The sequence below is a fragment of the Pristis pectinata genome, chromosome 2 (genome assembly GCF_009764475.1).
Source record: "Pristis pectinata isolate sPriPec2 chromosome 2, sPriPec2.1.pri, whole genome shotgun sequence".
In the NCBI taxonomy this organism is placed as follows: domain Eukaryota; kingdom Metazoa; phylum Chordata; class Chondrichthyes; order Rhinopristiformes; family Pristidae; genus Pristis; species Pristis pectinata.
In genome coordinates this window covers 26,383,651-26,410,950 of record NC_067406.1, presented here as the reverse complement: position 1 = coordinate 26,410,950, position 27,300 = coordinate 26,383,651, and the positions used below count along the sequence as shown (strand labels likewise).

General features: G+C 43.3%; 1 protein-coding gene across 2 annotated transcripts in view; it reads left to right on the top strand.

The window, feature by feature from the left end:
* myo5b (myosin VB) overlaps nucleotides 1–27,300 on the top strand; it is a 215,754-nt gene that overhangs the window by 99,166 nt on the left and 89,288 nt on the right. For both annotated transcript variants that reach the window (XM_052010146.1, XM_052010147.1), the window contains exons 8-14: nucleotides 3,540–3,647; nucleotides 5,877–5,986; nucleotides 8,178–8,443; nucleotides 10,510–10,591; nucleotides 10,828–10,968; nucleotides 11,442–11,564; nucleotides 15,338–15,421. In XM_052010146.1, the coding sequence (XP_051866106.1) occupies nucleotides 3,540–3,647; nucleotides 5,877–5,986; nucleotides 8,178–8,443; nucleotides 10,510–10,591; nucleotides 10,828–10,968; nucleotides 11,442–11,564; nucleotides 15,338–15,421 (914 nt within the window). The remainder of the gene's footprint in view (nucleotides 1–3,539; nucleotides 3,648–5,876; nucleotides 5,987–8,177; nucleotides 8,444–10,509; nucleotides 10,592–10,827; nucleotides 10,969–11,441; nucleotides 11,565–15,337; nucleotides 15,422–27,300) is intronic.

Sequence of the window (27,300 nt, the reverse complement as noted above, 5' to 3'; positions counted from 1 at the left end):
TGGGGATATTCACTGATGATTGTGCAACTTTTGCAACTTCACAGACAATGAAGCAGTATTTATTTACATACAGCAAACCTGGTCACCGTTCAAGCATGGGCTGGTGATTTCCAGCATCTGCAGTTTTTTGATTTGGATCGAAAAGCTAGTCCAACCATGTGACTAGGAGAGCAGATCAGATGCTGGGTATCCTGTGGTGAGTGAATTACCTTCTGACTCCTGAGAGCCTTTCCACTAATTACAAGGCACAAATCAGGAGTGTAGTGTAATACTCTGTACCTGGCTGGATGAATGCAGCTCTAACAACATACAAGAAACTTGTCAGAAGCTTGACACTATTGGAAACAAAGCAGTCCATTTGATTAGAACCTGATCCACCAATGTAAATATTCATTCTCTTTACTGATGCTGCACCATGCAGTGTGTGACATCTATAAAATGTGTACTGCTGTTACTTACTACTTGTCTTCAAATGGATCTCCCAAATCTCTACTGACTTGAAACTCAAGACATCAGGCTGAGGGGAACACCAGCATCTCCAATTACATACTATTGCTTAGTCAAGATATCGTAAGTTGCTACCCAAACAGCACAGGGAGTTAAGAACTTCCTTCTTACTGACTGTAGTGGTTTAAGAATGTGGCTTACTCCCAATGTCGAGGCATATAAAAAGAGGTAATACATGTTTGCAAAGATATCTACGTTTTCATAAACAAAATTAAAGGGGCATTGGTATATCTGAATATGGAGCTGGCCAAGATGAAGCATATAGTCATGTTTTGGGGCTTAGTAGAAATAGGAGAAGACTATTTTGGACATAACCTTGGACTTAGGTACATGGACCATAATATGAAAGCCTACAAATAATGCAAAATTCAGAAACACAGTGATTAGGAAGAAAGATAAAGGTAGATCTACAGGGACTTTGATGATCTGAGGAACTGCAGAGACAGGGTTGATACAAGTTAATATAGAGAGGTGTGAAGTGACACATTTTGGTAATAAGAATGAGGAGAAGCAAGTTGATTTAAATAGTACAGTTTTTAAGTGCCAAATGGACAGAGAGGTCCAAGGGGTCCTGTACATCTGTGAAGGCTGCAAAACAGATAATTAACCATGTTTCAAAGGCCATTTGAATTCTTGATTTTGTAAACAGGACCAAGTATGCAAAAATGAGAAAGTTTTATAAACCTTTAAAAATCACTGTTTAGGCCCCAGCTGGGGGTTATTGTAAACCATTTTTTGTACCATACTCTGCTAAGAATATCAAGGCCTTGGACAGGGTGCAGAAAGTATTGGTATCAGTTTATTATTCTCATATGTAGTGAATTACAGTGGAAAACCTAGTTTTGCAAGCCATCCATTCATATCATTTCAGAACATAAGTACTTTGAGTGCAAGGGAAAGCAATAGCAGAATGTGGAATATAGTGTTACAGTTACAAAGAAAGTCTAGTGCAGGTAGATGGATAAAGTGCAAGAGCCATGATGAGGTAGATTGTGAGGACAAGAGTTCATCTTTATCACATGAGTTCTGTTCAAGAGTCTTATAACAATGGGATAGAAGCTGTCCTTGAGCCTGGTGGTGCATGTTTTCAAGCTTTTGTATCTTCTGCCTGATGGAAGGGGGAGGAGAGAGAATGTCCAGGGTGGGAAGGGCCTTTTATCGTGCTGGCTACTTTTCTGAGGCGGCAAGAAGTGTGGACAGAGTCCATGGAAGGGAGGCTGGTCTTCATGATGGACTGAGCTGTGTCCACAACTCTCTTTGTGGCCTTGGGCAGAACACTTGCCATACCAAGCCATGATGCATGTGGATAAAATACTTTCAATGGTGTATCTATAAAAATTGGTGAGGGTCATCGGGGACATGCCAAATTTCCTCAGCCTTCTGAGGAAGTAGAGGCACTGGTGAGCTTTCTTGGCCATAGTATCTATGTGGTTGGACCATGACAAGCTATTGTTGATGTTTACACCTAGGAACTTGAAGCTCTCAACCATTCCACCTCAGCATCATTGATACATACAGGGGCTTGTGCTACTCCCCACTTCCTGAAGTCAATGACTAGCACTTTTGTTTTGCTAACATTAAGGGAAAGGCTGTTGTCTTGACACCATGTCACTGGGCTCTCTATCTCCTTCCTGTACTCTGTCTTGTCATTATTTGAGATCCAGCTCACTATGGTGATGTCATCTGCGAACTTGCAGATAGGGTTAGAGCAGAATCTGGATGTAGAGTTGTGAGTGTACAGGGAGTAAATTAGGGGGCTGAGAACTCATCCTCGTGAGGCACCAGTGTTGAGGACGATCATGGTAGCGGTGTTGCTGCCTATCCTTACTGATTGTAGTCTGTTGGTCAGGAAGTCAAGATGGGTTTTCCAGGACAGAGAGGTCTGTTTAAGTTATGAGACCAGATACCTGCCATGGAATCAATGGGCTGAATGGCTCCCTTGTGTGCAGTAACGATTGTAGAAGCTGAGATTGTACTCTGTAGAGCAGAGAAGGTTAATGACAGCTTTAAATATTCAGAATTGTGAACCACTGTGATAGAATATATAAGTAAAACTGCGTTTCCAGTGGGACAAGGGTGAATAATCAGAGCAAACTGACTTAATGTAATTAGGAAAGAGCGACAGATGATACAAAAAGTATTGAAATAGTGAGTTGTGATCTATCATGGGTTAGCTAAAATGATGGTGGATGTAGATTTGATGGTAATTTTAAACTTTTAAGTGAACATTTTGTAGTGTTATGGGAATGAGCAGGAATGGGATAAATTGGAATGCTTTCAAAGTGAATCATTCATCAATTTTCTGAGGTGCACTGGCATTGTTCTGCTGACTGAGATGACAATGTGGTGGGCATTACAGCACGTTCTATTGTATGTGATTTGCTTAGATATACCTGTTTCACCAGGTTTAAGAGCTAATGTCAGCATTATGTTCACATCCTTGTACAGAAGAAAATAATGGCTGCTTATGATTAACTGACCTCGCAATGAATTTTAAAAGGATAATGAGAACAGGAGGTGAAAAGATGTCATGTTAATTCTGTGTCTGTCAGATTGGTTTGCTGATCATTCCTGCAATGTTCTGAATTTTAAACAAAGTCTTATTTTTGTTTTTAGTTAAAGTTTCAGTCTTGGTGATGATTAATCAAAAATTGTCAAGGACTGAATAAGCAATATGAAATACATAATTTTAATTGCAGTGAAACTGTCAGTGTGGGTGGTTTGCAACTATTTTGAAAAATAACCTGATGTGAGTGTCATTGCAATATAAAACAAAATATGCCTGGATCCTAACAGTAATTTAGAATCCTTATAAATTGGGGAAAAATACACCATCCCTTTAGACTTGTAATTATCTTTAAGTGTGCAGACTAAAACTATTAAGTTTTTTTTATATTCTAGCAGTGAACTATTCTCTTGATGAACATAAAATTATTGTGGCACAGATATTATCTTTCAGTGTGGAACAGTATACACTCCTGACCATCTGTCCATCTGTGTTTATGAATAACCAGAACTTTGTTGTCTTTCAGGCAGTGCAGAGAACTACTTCTACACCACTCAGGGTGGTAACACACTGATAGATGGAGTTAATGATGCTGAAGACTTTGAGAGAACTTGGGATGCCTTTGCTCTACTTGGTAAGGCCAGGGATTTTGAAAATTGGTCCAATTCTGTAACTCTTCTCAAAGGCCACTTTATAAATTGGTTTAAATTTCAAGTGGTGGTGCTTTAATGAAGGGCTGGGTCCTGGCATTTGATTTCTGTGTTCTTAAGATGGGAAGGAGAAAATATAAGGGAAGATTTTCCACTCCCATTTGACTCTGTGACTTCAGATGGACAAGAAGATAAGAGCAGGCTTAAGTGTGATGTACAGCATGAATGAAAGGGTTTGACAGGGTAGATATGGAGTTAAGAATGTTCCAAGCCTATTCCAGCTCTTTCTCTGCTACATCGATGGCTACATTGGTGCCACTTCTTGCACACGTGCAGAATTCATCATTTTCATCACCTTTGCTACCAACTTTTACCCTGCCCTCAAACTCACCTGGACTATCTCTGACATTTCTCTTCCTTTTCTGGATCTCTCTGTCTCCATTTCAGGAGACGGACTTGCCACTGACGTCTTCTATCAACCCACTGGCACCCATGGCTCCTCCTCCCACCCTGCCTCCGGTAAAGATGCCACCCTTTTTGCTCAATTTTTCTGTCTCCTTCACCTTTGTTCTCAAGGTGTGGCCATCTGCTGTAGGATTTCTGAAATGTCCTCCTTCCGGAAACGTGGCTTCCCCTTGCCCTGGTTGATGGAGCCCTCACTTGTGTTTCCTTCACATCCCGCATGTCTGCTCCCATCCCAGCCTGCCCAGACAGAACAGCAATAGAGTTCCCTTGCTCCTCACCGTTCACCTTACCAGCGCCACATCCCACACCTCGTCCTCTGCCATTTCTGCCAGCTCCAACGTGATCCCACAACCAGTCACACCTTTGCCTATTCTCCCCTTTCACTCATCCCTCTCCACACACCCCTACCATCTCCCTGCAACTGTAGAAGGTGTGACACCTGTCTCTTCACCTCCTCCCTCAGCACCATCCAGGGATCTGAAGAGCCATTCCAAGTGAGGCAGAGGTTCACCTGCACCTCTTCCAACTTGGTCTACTGCATCTACCTTGATGAAACCAAGCATAGACTGGGCCACCAGTTTGTAGAGCACCTGTGCTCTGTCCACCATGGCCATCACGAGCTTCTGGTTGTGTGTCATCTTAACTTTCCTTCCCACTCCCACACCAGCATGTCTGTCCTTGACCTTCTTCATTTCTATGGAGAAGCCAAGCATGAATTGGAAGAACAACATCTCATATTCCACTTGGGTAGCTCACAACCCACACCCTTGGTGTTCTCCCGCTCACACTCACCTGTCCACCTAGTTTTCTTCTCCCTTTGTTCACCTTTCTCATCCCTTCCCCTGCCCCACTTGGTTTCATCTGCCAATCATCCCCTACCCCCTCTAATTCCACCTATTGCCTACCAGCTTCTGTCACACCCCTACTCGTACTGCTGTACACTGACAATCCTTCCTCTTCCATCTCAATGCTGATGCAGGGTCTCAACCTGAAACATTGACTTGCATCTTTTGCCTTCACAGATGCTGCTTGATACCCTGAGTTCTTTCAGCATTCTGCTTGTCATTATAGATATGGAGTTGACATTTCCTCTGGCTGGGATGTCTGGACCCAAGGGTCAGAGTCTCAATATAGGGAATCAGTCATTCGGAATTGAGATTTCCCATCTTTGTTTTTGGGATTCCTTACCCAAGAGCTGTGGCGGCTCAGTGGCCGAGTATATACTACACAGAAATGGGCAGATTTTTAAGTGTTAAGTGTATCGAGGGATAGGGATGTGCAGGAAAGTGGCACTGAAGTAAGCGATCAGCCGTAATCGTACTAAATGCAGAGCAGCCGGAAGTGTCTAGATGGCCAACTGCTGCTATTTCTTATGTTCTTATGAATATGTTGGTCACAGTTGTCTGGTTGCCAAGTGAAGTATGCTCTCTTTGGCAAATGTTGCTGGCACCAAAGGAACCAAATCTCTGTACGAGTCAAAGCCCCATGTAGAAAGGGGTGGTGGTAAAGAATGAAAATCTGTTGGTTAAAAGTTTGAAAATATGCCCCAATGAGAGTAGTTGTCCAACTATCCTTTGCATTTGGAACTTCATGCAGAAAATTCTGTTAAGAACAATGTGGTCAACGGGCTCTGAGGTTAGAATAAAATTTAAAAAGCAGTTTGCTTTTGGAGTTTAAGAAGTTTGATTTGAAGCTTTTTTTTAAATGTTTGCAAGTGAAGGTGGTAATGATGCGTTTCTTTCCTTCAGGTGTAAAGGATGCACACCAGATGAACATTTATAGAGTAATAGCTTCAATTCTCCATCTGGGAAATGTAGAGATTATTTCAGAAAGAGATGTGGACACTTGTGGTATTGCTGTAAGTCACAGATACAGAGTACTTATTCTTATAATCTACCCAGTAGGTTTGCTTAGTGACTGTGCCAAAGACATGTAACTTTCGTTTATGTGACAATACTCGGGAGTATGAGTGCCATTTAAAGGATAAGTACAAACCAAGTACTATACGATACTACAAATACTAGACCAATTGGTGGTATAGTCGACAGCAATGAAGGCTGTCTAAGGTTACAACAGGATCTAGATCAACTGGGAAAATGAACAAAGGAATGGCAGATAGAATTTAATTCAGACAAATGTGAAGTGGTGCATTTTGGGAAGTTAAGCCAGGTCAGAACATACACAGTGAATGGCAGGACGCTGATGAGTGTTGTTGAACAGAGAACCTAGGAGTACAAGTACATAGTTCCCTGAAAATGGCAACACAGGTAGATAGTTGGTGAAGTGTGTGTATGGCATGCTTGCTTTCATCAGTCGGAGCACTGAGTATAAGAGTTGGGATGCCATGTTCAGCTGCACTTGGAGTGCAGTTCTGGTCACCACACTACAGGAAAGATGTCATTAAGCTAAAGAGGATGCAGTAAAGATTCCCAAGGATGTTGCCTGCATTGGAGGGTTGAGTTACTAAGAGAGATTGGATAGGCTTGGTCTGTTTTCCCTGGAGCAAAATAGCTGAAATGTAACATGATAGAGGTGTATAAAATTATGAGAGGTGTAGATAGTGACAGTCTGTTTCCCATGGTAATGGTGCCAAAAACTAGAGGGCATAGGTTCAAGTTGAAAGGGAGGAAATTTAAAGGGCACTTGAGGGGCAATTTTTCCATACAAAGAGTAGTTGGTATCTGGAATGAGCTGCCAAAAGAGGTGGTGGAGGCAGGAACAGCAATAACATTTAAGAGGTATCTGGACAGGTACTTGAATGAGGGTTATGGAATTAATTTAAGCAAGTGAGATTAATATAGATAGATATGATGATCGGCATAGACGTGGTGAAGTGCCTGTTTCTATACTGTACAACTCTATGACTCTCTAATTTTGAAGGCAAGTATTGTGTTTCCAAACACAAGATTGATCTATTGCTCAAAATTTGACATTGGGCTATTGTCATGAATTCTGCCTAAGCTCTGGGATTTATATCTGGAGGCATTGCATTAAAACGTAGAAAAGCTAAACTTCTGTTGAACTTTAGTTAGTCTTCTCTCCTCTTTATACCAGGTACCTTCCCTCTCCACTCTCAGTCCTAATGCAGGGTCTTGACTGGAAAAGTCAACTATTCCTTTCCCTCCACAGGTGCTGTTCAACTTGCTGAGTTCCTCCAGCACAGAGTCATAGAGTCATACAGCATGGAAACAGGCCGTTTAGCTCAACTCATCCATGCTGACCAAGATGCCCATTTAAGCTAGTTCCATTTGCTGCATTTGGCCTATATCCTTTTAAATCTTTCCTATCCATGTACCTGTCTAGATGCCTTTTAAATGTTGTCATTGTACCTGCCTCAACCACTTCCTTTGACAGTTCATTCCATGATTAATTTTTAACTCCAAATCCCAGCATCTTCAGTCTCTTGTGTCTCCTTTAGTTAGACTACATTTTGCATACTTTGGTTATCTTCACCAAGTGAAAAAGAGGTGCTAGAGAGCATGCAAGAAAGATTTGCAGATTTACTAGAACTGTGCCATTATATCCAAAAGGAAAGAATGAACAGACTGGGTCTTCTTTCTCTTGAGCAAAGACTAGAAGGTTATATCACATAGACTCCTGAGATGGGAAGGGTGTGAGTAGCTTAAGCAGTCTAGGCCATTACTTGAGTTTACAAGAATGAGAGGTAAATCATTTGAAACATTCAAAATTGGTTTAGGAGTTGACAGGGTAGAAGCAGGAGGTGATGCTTCTCTTGGCGGAGGTGTCCAGAAATAGTGGTCACTGTCTCAAAACAAGGGGTCAGCCATTCAGACTGAGGTGAGAAGAAATTTCTTCACTGACTTTGGAATTTGTATAAAGATGCTGATTGTTGGTTATGCACTCAACCAAGTGGAAGGAAAAATCAGGCAGTGTGTAAAATGTACAGTCAATTCACTGTAGAAGATTTTGAATTTTGATCAGTGACCAGTGTCAGTCACTGGTGAAGTCATTAAATGGGATTGGAAAAATCGAGTTGACTGAAAATAACAGCACTCCATCTTGTTAACAGTTGATTTCTGTGCTTTCAGAAAAAAGATGAGCACCTAAAATACTTCTGTAATCTGCTGGGAGTTGAGCACGATCAGATGGAACACTGGCTGTGTCACCGCAAGCTTGTCACAACGTCAGAGACTTACGTTAAGACCATGGCTAAGCAGCAAGCCATCAATGCCAGAAATGCATTGGCCAAGCACATCTACGCTCAGCTTTTCAACTGGATCGTGGATCAAATCAACAAAGCACTTTACACAACCAACAAACAGCATTCTTTCATCGGAGTATTGGATATTTATGGGTATGGAACAGAGCAGGGTTTACACAGGGTTTACATCCATCAAACTGGGATTAATCCTTAGTGTTGTTTGATCAATTAATTCAACATTGCAACATTGAGTCAATTTAAAAAAAATTATGTTACCTTTATATGGATTTTGTTCCCATGATTGTTAAGGACTCTGAGCTAGGAATGGATAATTTTCTGCTTCGGGTCCTTATGTTCACGCACTCCAAAGGTTAGCTATAGAAGTCAGTCACTCTGCACTGCTCAGTAGTGTGCAGAGACTGAGCTATGGAGAACAGTAGTGTTATGTTTAGCAGTTTCCACAATGGCTTCTCCGGTGCTATTTTCCTGCTCCTGGCCTCAACCCACTAGAAACTGAATTATGATTATTGAAAACTGGCTTCATATAGGGTTAGCCAGGGTCAGATTCAAACCCAAATTGCAACAATTGAAAGGATTGCCTAAAACAGTTTCCTCAGTCCAATTATCTTTCGTACTGTCCCTGGGAATTCTCAAGTGGCTATTCTTCTGGACAGTGGGAGTGCTGCTTGGAGACTGCAGCCAAGTCTGCTGATTGTGATGTTGTCTGACAAGTGCACATTTATGGTTCAAGGGCCACTGAAAAGCAACATTGCTGAGGGCTTGGCTAACCTTCTCCAACCCAGATTTGCTGAGGCTTCCCACACTGGCTAGCTGCCACTCTGGCTCTTGTGGCTCCTGGCTGCCTTTCAGTGCGGGCCAGCTGTAGCTAGCTATAAATCCTAAAAGTTCTTGGTCTGTATAATCCATGCCACAAATTGTACTAGCAAAAGCAAGCCAGAGTGCAGAAACTCCTAAACAGGCTCTATGGATTCCTGTAATTAAATGGGTAAGATGAATATTTATTTATTTTGGGGATATGGACGTGACTTCATATGTTGCCCATTTTAAGAGGAAATGAAACTTCCAAAGAGACACGAATGGCACAATACAGTTAATCTCAATTTTGGAAACCAACTGTTACCTGGTGGCACACAATGAAAATGTCAGTTTTGTTGGTTAAAAGTAATGTCCAGAATTTGCTATAAAGATGCATGTATGAACATGTTGGCCAACAGGTTTTGGCAAGTTGGTGCTGTTTTGTGAATTACAAATTGGTGTGAGTACCTGGAGGATTTGTGTCACCATAAGGGGCAAAAAAAAAGGCATCATCTGTTATGAACTGCTCACCCTGTGAATTAATTGCCTGTTAATGCTTAATACAACATATAGCACTTCAGCTATAAAGAAGCAGAATAGGTTGGATTTGTTTTTGGAGCTAAGAAGACTGATGGAGGACCTGATAAGAAATATTCAAAATTGAACAGGATGTAGATAGGGTAGATAGTGAGAACCTTTTCCTCAGTACTAGAATTTAGATGAGCACTTGTTGCACCATAGCATCGAAGGCAATGGGTCAAGTTTTGGAAAATGGGATTATTATAGACAGATACGTGATGGCCAGCACAGACACTGTGGGCCAAAAGACTTGCTTTCATGCTGTGCGACTCTATGACAATCCACTAATAAACCTGTTCTTTGTAACGTTGTAATCTTTGTTAATGACTTTGCCAGAAAGTGAATTATTTAAAAGTATGGACTCTCCTGTTGTGAATTGTTGATGTGAAAAATGAAGAGTTTTAAATTCATTCTTTGTCTGTCTGCCTGTCTCTCTGTCTCTCTCTTGCACCCAATCTTATTTTTCTTTCCCTTTTTTTTTGTTTCTTGTGCTGTATCTGATTTAAAATTAATTTTATGCACTTTCATTCACATCCCCCTCAGCTTTCTCTGTTTATTTCTCAATTCTGAAATCTTGTTGGTTAAGGAGATAATCTGTTGGTCCATAGGTCACTGATAAAATATTAGTACTAGCTTGAACTTTAGCAAGGTTATGGGCAAAAATATATGCATTGAAGGGTGCAGGACCAGTTCTGACTCACAGTGGGAGTCTACCTGTTCCTGCAAATTTAGGACCATTGTTCTGGTTGCTCTTCAATCTCATTGTAGTTCCACAAGTATAATTTATTTTTGGAATGATAATGTCTATTTTCTGTCCATTGTAGGTTTGAAACATTTGAAATCAACAGTTTTGAACAATTTTGCATCAACTATGCCAATGAGAAATTGCAGCAGCAATTTAACCTGGTGAGAACACTGTATTGTGTGCTTGTGCATGTATGTGCTTGCATGCCCATGTATGTGCTTAAACACTTTAATAAACAGTTTTATTAAATTTCAAGTTCATCAGGTTTACCTGATGTCCATATTTACCTTGACTCTATTAATCCTTTAGAGACTGCACAAACCTTTAAGTGGTAAGGGATATAATTTATATTTACCCATATTGTCACAATTTGTTGAGTCCTTTCAATATTTTTCAGCATGTCTTCAAATTGGAACAGGAGGAATACATGAAGGAACAAATACCTTGGACTCTCATTGACTTCTCTGACAACCAGCCATGCATTGACTTGATTGAGGCTAAGTTGGGCATCTTAGACCTGTTGGATGAAGAATGCAGGGTAAATGCAGTTAGTGGTTTTCCCTATGATTTAATTTAAGGAGTTGATTTGTTCCTCATCACAAAAGGCAGTGATAGCCCAGACATGCTGACGAGAAAATTAGCATGTATTTTTGCTGAACAAGGGGAGGATGAGATTGATACAGCAGCAGGGAGTATATATGATGGAAAACTATTTGAATATAACCACATTGGATTTTGCCATATGTTTTGGAAATTCAGACCCCAGTCTAAAGTTTACTGCGTAACTTGCATTGACGTGAAGTAGGAAGTGGAAAATGGGGTCAACTGCACTGGAAAGGTGTTCCATTTACCTTGTTTTAGAGAGAGAATCAGTCTCTCATTTGTGCTGTGACACAAGCATGTTAACAAAGTTATAGTCTATGTTTGTAAAACAATATTTAATATTTCCAAAAGCTTGCTTTTCTGTATAATAATCAGTTTCTAAGTTAAATTGGTTTTGTCTGCTTTCAGATGCCAAAAGGTACAGACCAGAGCTGGGCCCAGAAACTGTATGATCGCCATTCGAACAGCATACACTTTCAGAAACCTCGAATGTCCAATATGGCTTTTGTTGTTATACATTTTGCAGATAAGGTAATTAACAATGCAGTGATTATTCCACAATCTATTTTTGATTGATAACCATGCATACCTGCCAAGTCACCTTAATTCAGAATCCCTTATTCAGGTTAAATGAAAATGAACAAACTTAAATCTGCATCAACAAATCACTGGGAAATCAAATAAAACTAGGTTCTAGCAAACCATGCTTTTGCCACCTCCAGTTCAATAACTGCATCACTCTCCAGATTGTTTTCCAAGTCTTGTAAATTTTACCTCATTGAGAACATTTCTGAACTTGCCCAAAATCCTATTCACCTCTGCTTGCTCCTTTATCATTCATGTGCTTGCTAACCCATACTGGTCCCCAATGCACCAATGTCTCCTTTTCACTGTGTGTTTCAATGTACATGTGACTAATAAATAAATATCATATCTTAAAATCTTAAAACATCTTTCCAAATCCCTTTACGAGCACCCTTTCTCTCTCTTTGAAATTTCAATTGAAATTTCATACAAGGAGATTTGAAATTTCCAGCCCTGAAATCTTCCAATAATTTTCTCTTCCTTAAACTCTTTGCTTCAGTGTTGATCTGCCTGTCACGTTGGTATAAAAACAGTCAAAATACTGCTAATTGCATCAAAATAAAAATGCCTTTGGCCAATGCATTATTATTAGTAAGGACAGTGTACAGCCAGAGATAAGCTTATATCCACTGAGAACATCATCATGGGATGGAAAGGCCTATTTGGTTCATCAAACCAATTCTCTTCATGGCTTGTGATGGACCTTAACTCAAGTTATTCCTTTAGAGAGATGAAGAACTCCAAATAAAGCTTTCAGAATCAAAAGTAGAACTCAGAATTTTAATCCAGATTTACCAGATGTATTCATCCAGTAATTCCTTCACATTTGTAGCAACATGTGATTTATTGTTTTATATAAATTTCAAGTTAAACAGATGTTACCCATTTTAAGACTAACCTGAAATTGTTACCCAAGCAGTTAAATAAAGGAATACGATAAGATATCTTTATTAGTCACATGTACATTGAAACACACAGTGAAATGCATCTTTCACAACTTCCTAACCCATACGCCTTTGGAATGTGGGAGGAAACTGGAGCACCCGGAGGAAACCCACTCAGACACGAGGAGAACATACAAACTCCTTACAGACAGTGGCTGGAATTGAACCTGGGTCGCTGGTGCTGTAATTGTTTTTGTTGTGAATCTGCTCTGTGTACCATATCAGAGGGAAGGGAGAATTTCTGATCTTGAGGCTGATTAAATTTGTGCTCTTTTTTTCTTCAGTGGCAGCATCCTAAGTTAAAGGTCCTGCCACACTTTTTATTTTGTAGCAGGCCCTTTCCACAACAACAGTAGCATTTAAATGGTATGCAGGAAGTGACCAGCTGGTCCATCAATTGTGTAACTTTGTCTTCAATGACTGAACTATTGCAACAAAACACCTTTAAGCCATACTGAGTAGGACTGCATTTCCCTCACACCCTGTGCCCCACTATGATACCCATGCGCATGTTGCCAGAGGCAAGAAGATTGCAAACATACCAACTGGAAAGCTAACAATAGCTGGCTGATAGCTTGAATAAAACTGATTAATTTGTCCAATTCAAGAATGTAACTGTAAGTCTTTGTCATATCAAGACCAGTGATTGCACTTGTGTTTGTAGCTTGAGCAGTAAGTGAAGCCAACATTATAGAGGAATTAAAAAAATTAACACTGAAACTAAAGCTGAAATCCAACTGTTTCAGAGACAACATAGATGCCTTTTTAATGGGTCAAAGGACCTGTTTCCTACCACACTCCAATCCAACACTACTTCCCACTATTATCCAAAATTATCCTTTAATACTCTATTTCAATGTCAGCTTTCCCTTTTAGTATCATCTATTCGTAGATTCATCAAGTTGTACAGCACAGAAACATGCCCTTCAGCTCAACTTGTCCATACTGACCAATAGGCCTATCCACACTAATCCCATTTCCCTGCCTTTGGCCCATTTCCCTTTATCTTTCTTTCGGTACTTCCCTTTCCCACAACACTGATTTAACCTTGGATTGACAATGGTGACTGCGTTCTGTAGCCAGGAATTAGCTCACCCGCAGGTATGTAAATGCTGGGATAATTTTCAAACAGCATGAAAACTTGGGCATTTTTAGATGTCAGAGATTGTTCTGCCCCTTTAGGGAGCCCATGGTTTTCAATTCGGAAATACACAAAGGCCTGCAGGTAATGGGATTCACCAGCAGTATGTGCTTCGCAGCAAGCTTTGGGAGCACCAGCTAGTTGTGACAGATGGAATCACAGTGAACATGAATGAGAAACAACTAACAGAAACCTGATTCAAAGTAATCTGAAGGGAAAGATAAAACTGACTTTTCAAAATAATTGGATACATAACGACATGCTGTTATTTATAATTACTTAGTTAATACCATTTGGCCATGGATCTTGGATGCTAAGTATTCCCTGTCCAATTAGGAGAAAAAATTATCTTTGCTATTGTAGTTGCAGTTATTCAGCTAACAACTGACACTGTTGTAGCAATAATGATCTCCTATTTTCAACATTTTCTTATTGAAGTAAAAGTCACCTCCATATTTAGTGAGTGATGTCATCCTGGCACAGTTATGTTAGTACACATTTCTAATTATAATAAGTTGCAGATCATCGCAGTGACTAAACATAAAGTGGTGAACTGCTGCTTCAACTTGGGTAATTATACAACTACTGATTTGGAAAATATTTTCAGTTGGAGGAACAAAGGACTGCAGATACTGGAATCTGGATGAAAAACAAGATGATGCTGGAGGAACTCAGCAGGCCAGGCAGCACCCGTGGAGAAAAGCAGGCGGTCAATGTTTTGGGTCAGGACCCTTCTTCAGGATTGAAGATTGGAAAAGGGGACGCCCAATATATAGGAGGGAAAAGCAGAGCAGTGATAGGTGGACAAAAAAAGGGGAAGCAGGGTCGGCACAAGGTAGTGATAGGCAGGTGCGGGGGAGGAGGGGGAAGCAGATCCACTGGAGGATGGGTCAAAGGTCAGGAGGAAAAAAGGGGAAAAAATATTTTCTATTACTTATGAAGGACAGTTGGTGGATATACAGCTACCTAGAAGAGAACAAAGCTTTATTGATCAAGAATTGTCAGGTTCATTTCGAGCGAAATGCATAAACGGTGTTCTCGGATCATTTGTATATTATGAATTTCATGATGGAAGTAATTTATAGCCTGACACCAACTGCACATGAAACTATGGCCTGTGCTTTTAGTGGATGGGGATATTTTAGAGGCATATGTACAGAGAGAAATGTAGACTTTGGTATGCAGAAATATTTTCAAGTGAGTTATTTAGCAGCCTAAAGATTAAGAAACTCTACAACACATCCATGTGTCTATATTGAGTATTAGGTTTTTTTCACAGACACAAAAGTCCATAGACATACAATTAGGCTGGATGTGTGATTTTTTTTTTCATCTTCATTTGTGTTCCTGTCACAAACAGCATAATTCTATGGACATTGGCAGGGCCCAGAAGAGAGTATAGTAAACTATGCTGACTGCAATGGCTAACTTCAATTCTTACCTTGCATTTTCAATGAAAGTCAGTGAATGGGGAACAGAATTTTTGATCATCCTGCAGTGTGTCATTCCTTTCCACAGTGGCAATGCACTTCCTGATCAAGCCACTGCGATTTTCTGAATTCCTTTCTATGATATCTTCCACTCTGTCCCAAAAAATGAACTCTTAAAGTTAAGGCTCTTGTTCTATTCTGCAGGTGGAGTATCAGTGTGATGGGTTCCTGGAGAAAAACAGAGACACAGTATATGAAGAGCAGATCAACATACTGAAGGCCAGCAAGGTATCACACATGTTGGAATGCAATTATCTTGCACCTGCATTGTAACCCAGGCTGGTGCAGCCTGCACCAGATTAGAAAAATAGTTACTGAATTAGTTAAATTCTTTCGGTAAGTATATTCCCACTGTAGGGAATACAAGGAAATTTGCAATCCAGGAGAATGCAATACCCAGGGAGAAAAGTTATTTTAGTTGCTGCACATTTTAAACTTTCATTGTTATGAATTATTCTTCATGGTAATTGTGGCAGTAATTTTCCTGACAGTAGCAACACATTTTTAAAAGTTACTCCATCTTATTTTTGAATAATATATCCAAAAATTAAATTGAATGTCTTTCCTAGACCTCATTTTATTGGACTTATTTGTATGTTGTTTTCATCACCAGAGCATGATAAAGCCCAGTTAGGTGTTATTTTAAACACAGGTTTAGTGAAGCTTGCGCCTGGAACTTTTGACCTACTGGGGCCTCAATGTCTTTCTGTTGTACATGTAGTGAGAACCCGGGCAGTTACATTGACAGGTGAAACTGGACTCACCTTCGTGAGAAAGGAGAAGCCTGAATTTTTAGTTGAGCTAAGTGAAAGCACTTAGAGATTGATGGCAGGTGACTTGGAGCTGCTTATGGACTTCTCTGAGCCTTTAAGAAATGTATTCTGTGTGAAATAGGATTGTAGTCTATAAATTTGCAACTTTAATGACTGTAGCTCATGAGAGAAATTAGATTCTACCCCTAGTGTCCGGCTGCTGTGAATGTCCAGGTGGATTCTATTGCTAAATTTTTAGCAGCATAACAAAAGGGCCTCTGCTGCCTTATCTTCTGCTGGCCTGCTGTAAATAGTTTAGTTTATTGTGTGAGATTGGAGTAGAAGCCCAAGGCATTTATTGATGTTGCTATTTTGAATTGTGCTGTTTACGTAGAACATAGAACTGTACAGCATGGGACAGGCCATTCGGCCTATGATGTTGTGCTGATCTTGATGCCGATTTATGCTAAATGTTCTCCTGTGTATCGTCCATATCCCTCCATTCGCTTCATATTCATGAAGCCTCTTAAACTCCACCAAACTGCCTGCTTCCACCACCACCCTTGGTAACCCATTCCAGGCACCTACCACTCTCTGCGTTTTTAAAAAAAAACTTGCCCCTCACATCACCTTTAAGCTTCCCCCTCTAACGTTTAGAAGCATATCCTCTGGTGTTTGACATTTCTACCCTGGGGAACAGATTCTGACTGTCTACCCTATCTATGCCTCTCACACTTTTAAAAACCTCTATCAAGTCTCTCCTCAGCCTCTGACATTCTCAGGAGAACAACTTAAGTTTGTCCAACCTTTCCTTATAGCTCATACCCTCTAATCCAGGCAGCATCCTGTTAAACCTCTCCTGCACCCTTCCTCTAATGAGGTGACCAGAACCGCACAAAATATTCCAAGTGTAGTCTGACGAAAGTTCTATATAGCTGTAGCATGACTTCCTTACTCTTATACTCAACACCCCTACCAATGGATGCAAGCATGCCATAAGCCGCCTTTACCACCTTATCCACTTGAGTAGTCGCTTTCAGTGAACTATGGACCTGGACCTGTACCCCAAGATCCCTCTGTATCTCAGTGTTATTTAGGGGCCTACCATTAACTCTATACTTTCTCCTTTCATCTGACCTCACACTTGCCTGGATTAAACCCCATCTGCCACTTCTCTGCCCATATCTATAACTGATCTATATCCTGCTGTATTCTTTGATAGTCCTTTACATTGTACACAACTCCACCAATCTTGGTGTCATCCACAAACTTGCTAATCCACCCACTGTAGCGGCTGCTACTGCGATGTGAAAACAAGACACTAGTCGTTGGGTTTCAGAACAAGAACTAGTTTATTTTCCTGCCTTGCGTGGGCCTTTTAAGAGAGACTGTTCCCGCCCACTTAAAATAGCAATGATGTATACGCTACGACATCAAACCTTTCCCGCGTGTGGGTTCTCCCTGTCGCTTGGGGAAGACGAAGGCCCAACGCCATCTTGGGCCTCGCCGCTCCGATGATGCGCAACCCGACCGCCGAGCTGGTTCGCTTGCTTGGACGGTGAGTCGCTACACAACCGTGCCCCCCCCCCCCCAGAACCGGCAATATGGTCCCCAAGGTCCGCAGGCTGTGTTAGCCGTTGCTTAGGAGGTCGGCCCCTGCGTCACGGTGCTGGAACCCCCACCGGTTGTTGTAGATCTAAATGGGCCGGTTTGAGGCGGTCCGTCGTGAAGACCTGTTCCTTGCCCCCAATGTCCAAAATAAAGGTGGACCCATTATTCCTGATGACTCGGAACGGCCCCTCGTATGGTCGTTGCAATGGTGCCCGAGGTGTGCCCCTGCGAACGAAAACGAACTTACAGTCTCGTAGTTCCTTGGGCTCACAGGATGGGGCTTGACCATGCCGCGAAGTGGGAATCAGTGCCAAGTTGCCGAGCCTCTCGCACAGTCTTTGCAGGACTGCCGTGGGTTGTTCCTCATGGTCCCGAAGGACGGGTATGAAATCCCCTGGGACGACCAGGGGCGCCCCGTACACGAGTTCAGCTGATGAAGCGTGGAGATCTTCCTTGGGGGCAGTGCGTATGCTGAGCAGTACCCAAGGTAGTTCGTCGACCCAGTTAGGACCCTTCAGGTGGGCCATCAAGGCTGATTTTAGATGGCGGGGGAAACGTTCCACTAACCCATTTGATTGAGGGTGGTAGGCCGTGGTGGTGTGCTGCTGCGTCCCCAGCATGTTCGCTACTGCAGACCGGAGGCTGGAGATAAATTGGGTGCCCCTGTCTGAAGTGATGTGGGCCGGAACACCAAAACATGAGATCCAAGTTGTGAGCAGCGCCCGGGCGCAGGAATCAGTCGCAATGTCAGATAGAGGGGTTGCCTCTGGCCACCTTGTGAACCGGTCCATGATGGTAAGGAGGTACCAGCCTCCTGTTGAAACTGGCAGAGGACCAACAAGGTCAACATGGATGTGGTCGAACCTTCTACGGGTAGGCTCGAACTGCTGTGGCGGGACCTTGGTGTGTTGTTGGATTTTCGATGTCTGGCAGTGCGGACCAGTCCTGGCCCACTCACTGACCTGCTTGCGCAGGCCATGCCAGGAGAACTTGCTGGTGACTAGTCGGACAGTTGGTCTAATGGACAGGTGCGCCAACTGTGAAACTGTTGAAACTGTGTTTCCGCCAGGCTGCAGGAACTATAGGGCGGGGTTGACCTGTTGCGATGTCGCAAAGGAGGGTCTGCTGACCTGGACCGACTAAGAAATCTTGGAGCTGCAGGCCTGAGACTGTGGTTCTGTAGCTGGGCAGCTCGTCGTCGGCTTGCTGTGTGTTAGCCAGGGCCGTGTAGTCAACACCCAGGGACAGGCTGTGGATGGTCAGTCTGGAAAGTGCGTCAGCAACGACATTGTCCTTACCGGAGACATGTTGGATATCCATTGTGAATTTGGAAATGTAGGACAAATGTCTCTGCTGACGAGCTGACCAGGGATCAGAGACTTTGGAGAAGACGAAGGACGAAGGCTTATGGTCAGTGAAAGCGGTGAAAGCCCTGCCTTCTAAAAAGTACTGGAAATGCCGGACTGCCAGGTACTGTGCTAGAAGTTCCTGATCAAAAGCGCTGTATTTCAGTTCGGGTGGTCTCAGGTGCCTGCTGAAAAATGCCAAGGGTTGCCAACGGCCTTCGATTAGTTGTTCCAGTACTCCACCAACCGTGGTGTTGGATGCGTCCACCGTGAGGGTGGTTGGGACGTCTGTCCTAGGGTGTAACAGCATCGTGGCGTCTGCCAGGGCATCCTTGGCCTTAACAAAGGCAGCCGCAGCCTCATTGTTCCAGGAGATGTCCTTGCCCTTACCAGCCATCAGCGAGAACAAAGGGCGCATGATACGGGCTGCTGCAGGGATGAACCGATGGTAAAAGTTGACCATCCCTAGGAATTCCTGCAGGCCTTTGACTGTGTTGGGACGGGCAGAATGGTGGATAGCGTCTACCTTGGCAGGTAGGGGTGTTGCTCTGTCGCTGGTGATTTTGTGGCCGAGGAAATCGATAGAGTCAAGTCCGAATTGGCACTTGGCCGGGTTGATCGTGAGGCCGAAATCATGGAGACAGGAATACAGTTGGCAGACGTGGGAAAGGTGTTCTTGGCGGTCACGGCTGGCGATTAGTATGTCATCTAAGTAAATGAACATGAAGTCCAGGTCTCGGCCTACCGTGTCCATCAGCCGCTGGAAAGTCTGCACGGTGTTCTTAAGGCCGAACGGCATTCGAAGGAATTCAAAGAGACCGAATGGGGTGATAATTGCAGTTTTGGGGACGTCATCCGGGTGGACCGGGATTTGGTGGTATCCCCGAACGAGGTCCACCTTGGAGAAGATGCAGGCCCCATGTAGGTTCGCTGCGAAGTCCTGGATGTGAGGGATGGGGTAGCGGTCCGGGGTGGTGGTGTCATTCAGCCTGCAGTTGTCGCCGCAGGGCCTCCACCCGCCAGTGGCTTTGGGGACCATGTGCAGGGGGGAGGCCCAGGGGCTGTCTGACCTGCGAACGATCCCCAGCTCCTCCATGCGACAGAACTCTTCCTTTGCCAGGCGGAGCTTGTCTGGAGGTAGTCGTTGTGCTCGGGCATGAAGGGGTGGCCCTGTGGTAATGATGTGGTGCCGCACCCTGTGTTTGGGCATAGAATTTGTAAACTGAGGTGCCAAAACTGATGGGAACTTGTCTAGGAGCTTGGTGAACTAGTTGCCAGACAGGGAAGAGGAGTCCAGGCGTGGCGCTGGTAGGCTGGCTTCTCCCAGGGGGTAGGTTTGGAAAGTTCTGGAGTGGACTAGCTGCTTCCCTTGCAGGTTGACTAACAGGTTGTGGGCCTGAAGGAAATCGGCTCCTAGGAGTGGCTGGGTGACGGTGGCAAGGGTAAAGGTCCAGGTAAAATGGCTGCCGCTGAATTGTAATTGAAGTGTACGGGTACCGAAAGTCCGTATTGTTGTGCCGTTTGTGGCATTGAGTACAGGACCTTGTTGCCTGTTACGAGTGTCGCGGCCGGTCGGGGGCAAAATACTGACCTCTGCTCCAGTATCGACGAGAAAACGTTGCCCGGACTGCTTGTCCCGAATGAATAGGAGGCTTTGTCAGCGGCCGGTCCTGGCGTTTCCCTGAAACTTGCAGGGTGGGCGGCATCGGGCCTCCGTGCCCCACCTCTGATGGTAGAAACACAGCTGGTTGCCAGTGTCGTCATCTGTGTTTCTGGAGTGTGGTCGCTCGGTTGCTGGGACTGGTTTAGGCAGGCGTTGGACTCGCGGCCTGGCGATTTGGCCGACGGACGAACCACTCTTGCATTTGGCCTTCCACAGGACATCTGCCCGGGCAGCTACCTCATGTGCGTTGCTGAAATCGTCGTCGGCCAACAGCAGGTGAATGTCATTGGGTAGTTGTTCAAGGAAGGCCTGTTCGAACATTAGGCAAGGCTTCTATCTCTCAGCCAAGGCCAGCATCTCGTTCATTAGGGCCGATGGGGATCTGCCCCCCAGGCCGTCGAGATGAAGCAGGCGGGCGGCGCGCTCTCGACGGGAGAGGCCGAAGGTCCAAATAAGAAGGTCTTTGAAAGCTGGGTACTTATCCTCCTCCAGAGGAGACTGGATGAAGTCTCCAACCTGGGCTGCTGTCTCCTGGTCCAGAGAGCTGACCACGTGGTAGTACTTTGTGGAGTCGGAGGTGATCTGCCGAAGGTGGAATTGTGCTTCGGCCTGGTCGAATCAGACGCTGGGACGAAACGTCCAAAAGGTGGGCAACTTGAGTGCCACTGCTTTGGCTGCTGTGTTGTCTTCCATTGTGCGGGTCCAAAATCCGTTTGGACCGTCGGGGTCACCAATGTAGCGGCTGCTACTGCGATGTGAAAACAAGACACTAGTCGATGGGTTTCAGAACAAGAACTGGTTTATTTTCCCGCCTTGCGCAGGCCTTTTAAGAGAGACTGTTCCTGCCCACTTAAAACGGCAATGACGTATGCGCTATGTCATCAAACCTTTCCTGCGCACAGGTTCTTCCTGTCGCTCGGGGAAGACAAAGGCCCAACGCCATCTTGGGCCTCGCCGCTCCGACGACGTGCAACCCGACCACCGAGCCGGTTCGCTTGCTCGGATGGTGAGTTGCTACACCATCAACATTTTCATCCAAATCATTGATATATATCACAGAGGTCCCAGCACTGATGCTTGTGGAACACCACTTGTCACAGACCTCCAGCGAGAATAACAGCCTTCTACCCTTACTCTCTCTCTTCTATGGGCAAGCGAGTTCTGAATCCAAACTTGCAATTCACCCTGGATCCCATGCATCTTTATCTTCTGAAATAACCTACCATGAGGGACCTTATCAAATACCTTACTAATGTCTACATAGATAATATCCACTGCCTTATCCTCATCCAGCTCCTTTGTCACCTCCTCAAAAAAGAGACTCAATCAGGTTTGTAAGGCATGACCTGTCCCCCACAAAGCCATGCTGACTGTCCCCAAGCAGGCCATGTGTTTCCAAATGTGCATAATTCCTATCCCTCAGTATCCTCTCCAATAGCTTCCCTACCACTGACATGAGGCTCACTGGCCTATAATTACCTGGATTATCCCTATTTCCCTTGAACAAAGGCACAACATTTGCTGCTCTCCACTCCTCTGGGACCTCATCTGTTGCTGGTGAGGAGACAAAGATCCTTGTTAAAGCCCCAGGAATCTCCTCACTTGCTGCTTTCAATATTCTGGGATATATGCCATCAGGCCCTGGGGACTTATCCACATAAATGCTTTTCAGAAGACCCAGCACTCTTTAATCTCAAAATGTCCAGACATTAGCATGCCCCACTCTGTTTTCACTATCCTCCAATTTCTTCTCCTTGGTAAATACCGACACAAAGTACTCATTTCAGAATCAAGTTTATTATCACTGAGATATGTCGTGAAATTTGTTGTTTTGCAGCAGCAGTACAGTGCAAGACATAAAGGCATAAAAATTACAAAAATAAATAAATAGTACAAAAGAGGAATAATGGGGTAGTGTTCAAGGGTTCACAGACCGTTCAGAAATCTGTTGGCGGAGGGGATGAAGCTTTCCTGAAACGTTGAGTGTGGGTCTTTGGGCTCCTGTACCTTCTCCCTGATGGTAGTAACATGAAGATAGCATGTCCCGGGTGGTGAAGTCCTTAATGATGGATGCTGCCTTCTTGAGGTGCTGCCTTCTTGAGGCACTGCCTCTTGAAGATGTCCTCGATGGCAGGGAGGGTTATGTCCGTGATGGAGCTGGCTGAGTCTGCTTTGCAGCCTCTTTTGACCATGTGCATTTGGGCCCTCCATACCAGGTTGTGATGCAACCAGTCAGAGTGGTCTCCACCGTACATCTGTAGAAATTTGCAAGAGTCTTTGGTACCTTAGCCTCAGTTAGTACCTCAGCCACTTGCTCTAACTCCAAGCACACATTCCCTCCTTTATCCTTGAGTGAACCTACTCTCTCCTTAGTTATCCTCTTTTTTCTTAATATAAGTATAAAATGTCTTGAGATTACCCTTGACCCTGCTTGCCAGGAACATTTCATGGCCTCTTTTGGCCTTCCTAATTGCCTGCTTGAGCACTTTCCTGCTATCTTTATATTCTGTAAGGGCCCAGTCTGATTTTAGCTTCCTAAACCTTACATATGCTTCCTTTTTCTTCCCGACTAAGTTTAGGAGCTCTCGGGTCATCCAAGATTCCCTTACCTTGTCCTTACTCCTTACTGGAACATGCCAATGCTGAACTCTGATCAGTTGATCTTTAAACAACTCCCACATGTCAGATGTGGACTTGTCCAACATCAGCTGATCCCAGTCAACACCCCTTAGCTCCTGTCTTATCGTAATTTGCCCTCCCCTAATTTAGTACCTTCCTGCAAGATCAGATTTTATTGTTACTCATAACTAGCTTAAAATGTAATAAGTTGTAGTCACTATTCCCAAGATGTTCATCCACTATCAGGTCTGTCACCTGGCCTGGCTCATTTCCCAAACCTAGGTCCAGTATGTTCTCTCCTCTCTATCTGGACTCTCCACATACTATTTCAAGAACCCCTCCTGGATGCACTGAAGAAATCCCACCCCATCTAAGCTTCTTGTATTAAGGAAGTTCTAATCAATACTAGGGAAGTCAAAGTCCCCCACTGTGACAACCCTGTTGTTTCTGCACCTTTCCATAATCTGTCAATTTGGATGGAGCTCAGAAATAGGATAGGTGCAATTATGCAGATGGGATTATACCATAGGCCTCCCAACAGCCACCGAGAGATGGAGATATCTGTTACTCCATCTCTCGGTGGCTGTTGGGAGGCCTATGGTATAATCCCATCTGCATAATTGCACCTATCCTATTTCTGAGCTCCATCCAAATTGCCTCTGTGGATGAGCCCTCCAATACGTCCTCTCTGAGTACTACTGTGATATTCTCCCCTATCAGTAGTGCAACCCCTCCACCTCTTTTACCCCCTTCTCTATCATGTCTAAAACAATGAAACCCAGGAATGTTGAGCTGCCAGTCCTGTCCCTCTCACATCCAGGTCTCTATAATGGCAACAACATGATCCCATGTACTTTTCCAAGCTCCAAGTTCATCCTCCTTACCCATAATATTCCTTGCGTTGAAATAAACACCATTTCAGCCCATCAGTCCCACCGTGTTTATTGGCTTGTCCCCTGCTGTCCTTCCTTCAGTTTTACCTGCCATACCATCTTTCTTGCCCTCAACCCTACCACCTGTTGCCCTGCTGCCATGGTTCCCACCCCCTGCCACTCTGGTTTAAACCCTCCTGAGTAGCACTAGCAAACCTCCCGGCAAGGATATTGGTTCCCCTCCAGTTCAGATGCAAACCATCTTGTTTGTACAGGTCCCACCTGCCCTGGAAGAGAGCCCAATGATCCATAAATCTGAAGCCCTCCTTCCTGCACCAGCTCCTTAGCCATGTATTGAACTGCACTATGTATCTATTTCTCACCTCACTAGCATGTGGCACGGGTTGTAATCCTGAGATTACAACCCTGGAGGTCCTGCTTTTTAACTTTCTACCTAGCTCCCTCAATCATTTTGCAGGACCACATCCCTACTCCTGACTATGTCATTGGTACCAAAATGGACCATGACCTCTGGCTGCTCACTCTCCCCCCTCAGAATGTCCTGTACCCTCAGCGAGACATCCTTGACCCTGGCACCAGGGAAGCAACACACCATTCTTGAGTCTCGATTGCAGCCACTGAAACGCAATCTGTGCCCCTTACTAGGCAAGCTTTTCACTGTACCTCGATACAAGTGACAATAATAAACCGATACCAGTACTATCAAGTCCCCGTTCACTCTCGCTCTGCCTGACTTCACCCTTAGATTTATTTTATTAAATGAGGCTATAGTAAACGCAGTAATGGGGAGTGTGGTAGCTATTTTACAAACATGGCAGACCTTTTGTTCTCCTTTCATAGTTGTAGCTCCCAAGCACAGTCAAAATAGAGTAGATTCATGAACTGGTAAATTATAAGGAATGCTCAGGCTTTGGTTTCCATGTCAGGTCTAACTGTAAATCTTAGATAAATTTTGTTAGTGCTAGCTAGTTGCTGCAGACTTCTTGCATTCATTTGCTAATATTTGTGAAATTTTGATCAGATTACATTATATTCTTATTTAAGCATTAATTAAAACCAAAGGACCTCCTGATTGCTAGGGCTGCCATTTTATATGCTGAAGGTATTGTATTGCTGCCTAACTTTTTATTTACTGAAGGGCAGTGTTCAGTCTATTGACAAAATGGATTAGTTTTAGTCTCAAGTTCTCAAATTAGTTGGAATTGAAACCAGCAAGATTCAAAGATGAGTGCATGATTTTTTTCTTGGCCTCATTCTAGTGTCAGTTGATTTAAACAATGGGTGGATGTTAGATACTGGGAGAATACATTGTTCATTATCTGTTGTGATTCCTCCGTTATTAACATGCCGAAAGCACTGTCTTGAATTGGGATAGTTTTGTAACCACAAGCGATGCTTCATTGCCATACCTGAGTGATCATGTTAGTGCCTGAGCAGCTCGCTTAATAGTATAATTTGACCATTCCTTTACCGTGGGCAATATAGTTGTTTGCTCATCTGAGATCAACCTTTGCACAACCAGCAAGAACTTCCATTTATGAACTTCATGAGGCAAATGGTCTCTTTCTGTGCTGCATGCCTCTATGGCTCTATGTATTGCCTTTAAATACAGCAAAATGGCTTAAGGAATTTCATAAGGGCTTTATCAAACAAAAAATGTTGACAAGCCATATGAGGAAAGATTAGGGTAGATGACTAAAACTCGGTCAGAGGTAGATTTTAGAATTGTGGTCTGCAACATAAAGCATAAAGGAAGTTTCTCTCTGCCCAGTCCACCTGAAATTATCTGCGGCTGTAAGCTGGCTTCTTATGGGTGAGACCCTGTAGAGTCTGGGGCTTCATGGCGTAAATATGAGCCGTGTCTGTCATTGCTGCTTTGCCATTTGTTAAATCTGTCAAAAAGCTTTGAATATCTGTGAATCTCTAGCATTCATAAACATTGGAAAATATTCAAAAATTATGGAGGGGGAAAAAGAGAATTAAATTATTTATAATTTACAAGGCTTTATTAAAACACTTAAACACCAGGAAAGACTTGAAATACATTTAAATTAACATTTAAATATTTAAATTAATTCAAAAAATGTAAATTATCTGAAGCTTGTGATCTCCTTCGGGGTCTTTCCTCTCCACTAAGATTAATGTAGGTTTTCTTGTGTCACCTCTGGGAAGATGTAGTGTTGATGCTCTGTTGCTTGATTCCATGAAGAATCCGGTATTTGGATGAGCATCAGAACAACAGCCGCAGGGACCTCTCGGGTTGTTGGGAATATGTACTTACGCAAGCGGCCCTCAGAAGTGATTCAGATGGCCAACTTGGACCTCTGCTGTGCACATTTATTTGTTTGTAGACTGTTGTTAGATGTGTCTAAAAGGGAAAGGGAGAGATCAGGAAGCAGCAAAGTTTAAAGAGCAATGCTAGATTGTGACAGGTCAAGGCAAAACCACTGTTGGTGGAATTCAGGAATGATCAAGAAACCAGAATTCCTGGAGTGTGAAGTTCTCGGTGGGATAAAGGCCTAGAAGAGATTACAGAGTCTGGGGCATTTGAACCATAGAGAGGCTTGAAAACAAGAATGAGAACTTTAAAATCGAACTGGGAGTCACTGTAGGTCAGGGTGATGAGTGAACAGGATCTGGTGTGAGTTTTGAATGATGTCAGGTTATTGAAAAGTAAAATGAAGGAGGATGACCGGGGAGTATTGGTGTTGGTTTATTATTGTCACTTGTACCGAGGTACAATGAAAAACTTGTCTTACATACCGATTGTACAGTGTTGGACTCATTAAGTTTAGAGGAAACAAGATGTAGGTGGGGGTTTCAGTAGCATTGAGCTGAGGCAGGATGATGTTCAAGGAGTTGGAAGCAGGAAGACCAAGGATCAAACTTTGGATTTTCCAAATTTATAAGGCTTACTACCACACCAGGGGATCGATTTAACTATGTAGGCTTTCGCAAAGCTGTTCTCTGATTTGTGGGTCTTTAATACTCTCTCTGGTTTAATGCTGAAATGTAATTTCTTCAGCTCATCGTGGATCAGCTATAAATAACTTGAGATAACCCTGTGGAGAAAACAGGTACTCACTGCTTGATTGCTTAATAACATAGCTGTGATGGTGTTTTAAAGGGGAAAAATATTAAGGTATGGATGAATTCCTTCAAGCTTATTTGTTGAAACCATATAATTTCTTCGATGAAGAAAAGATATTGTGAATGTTATTAA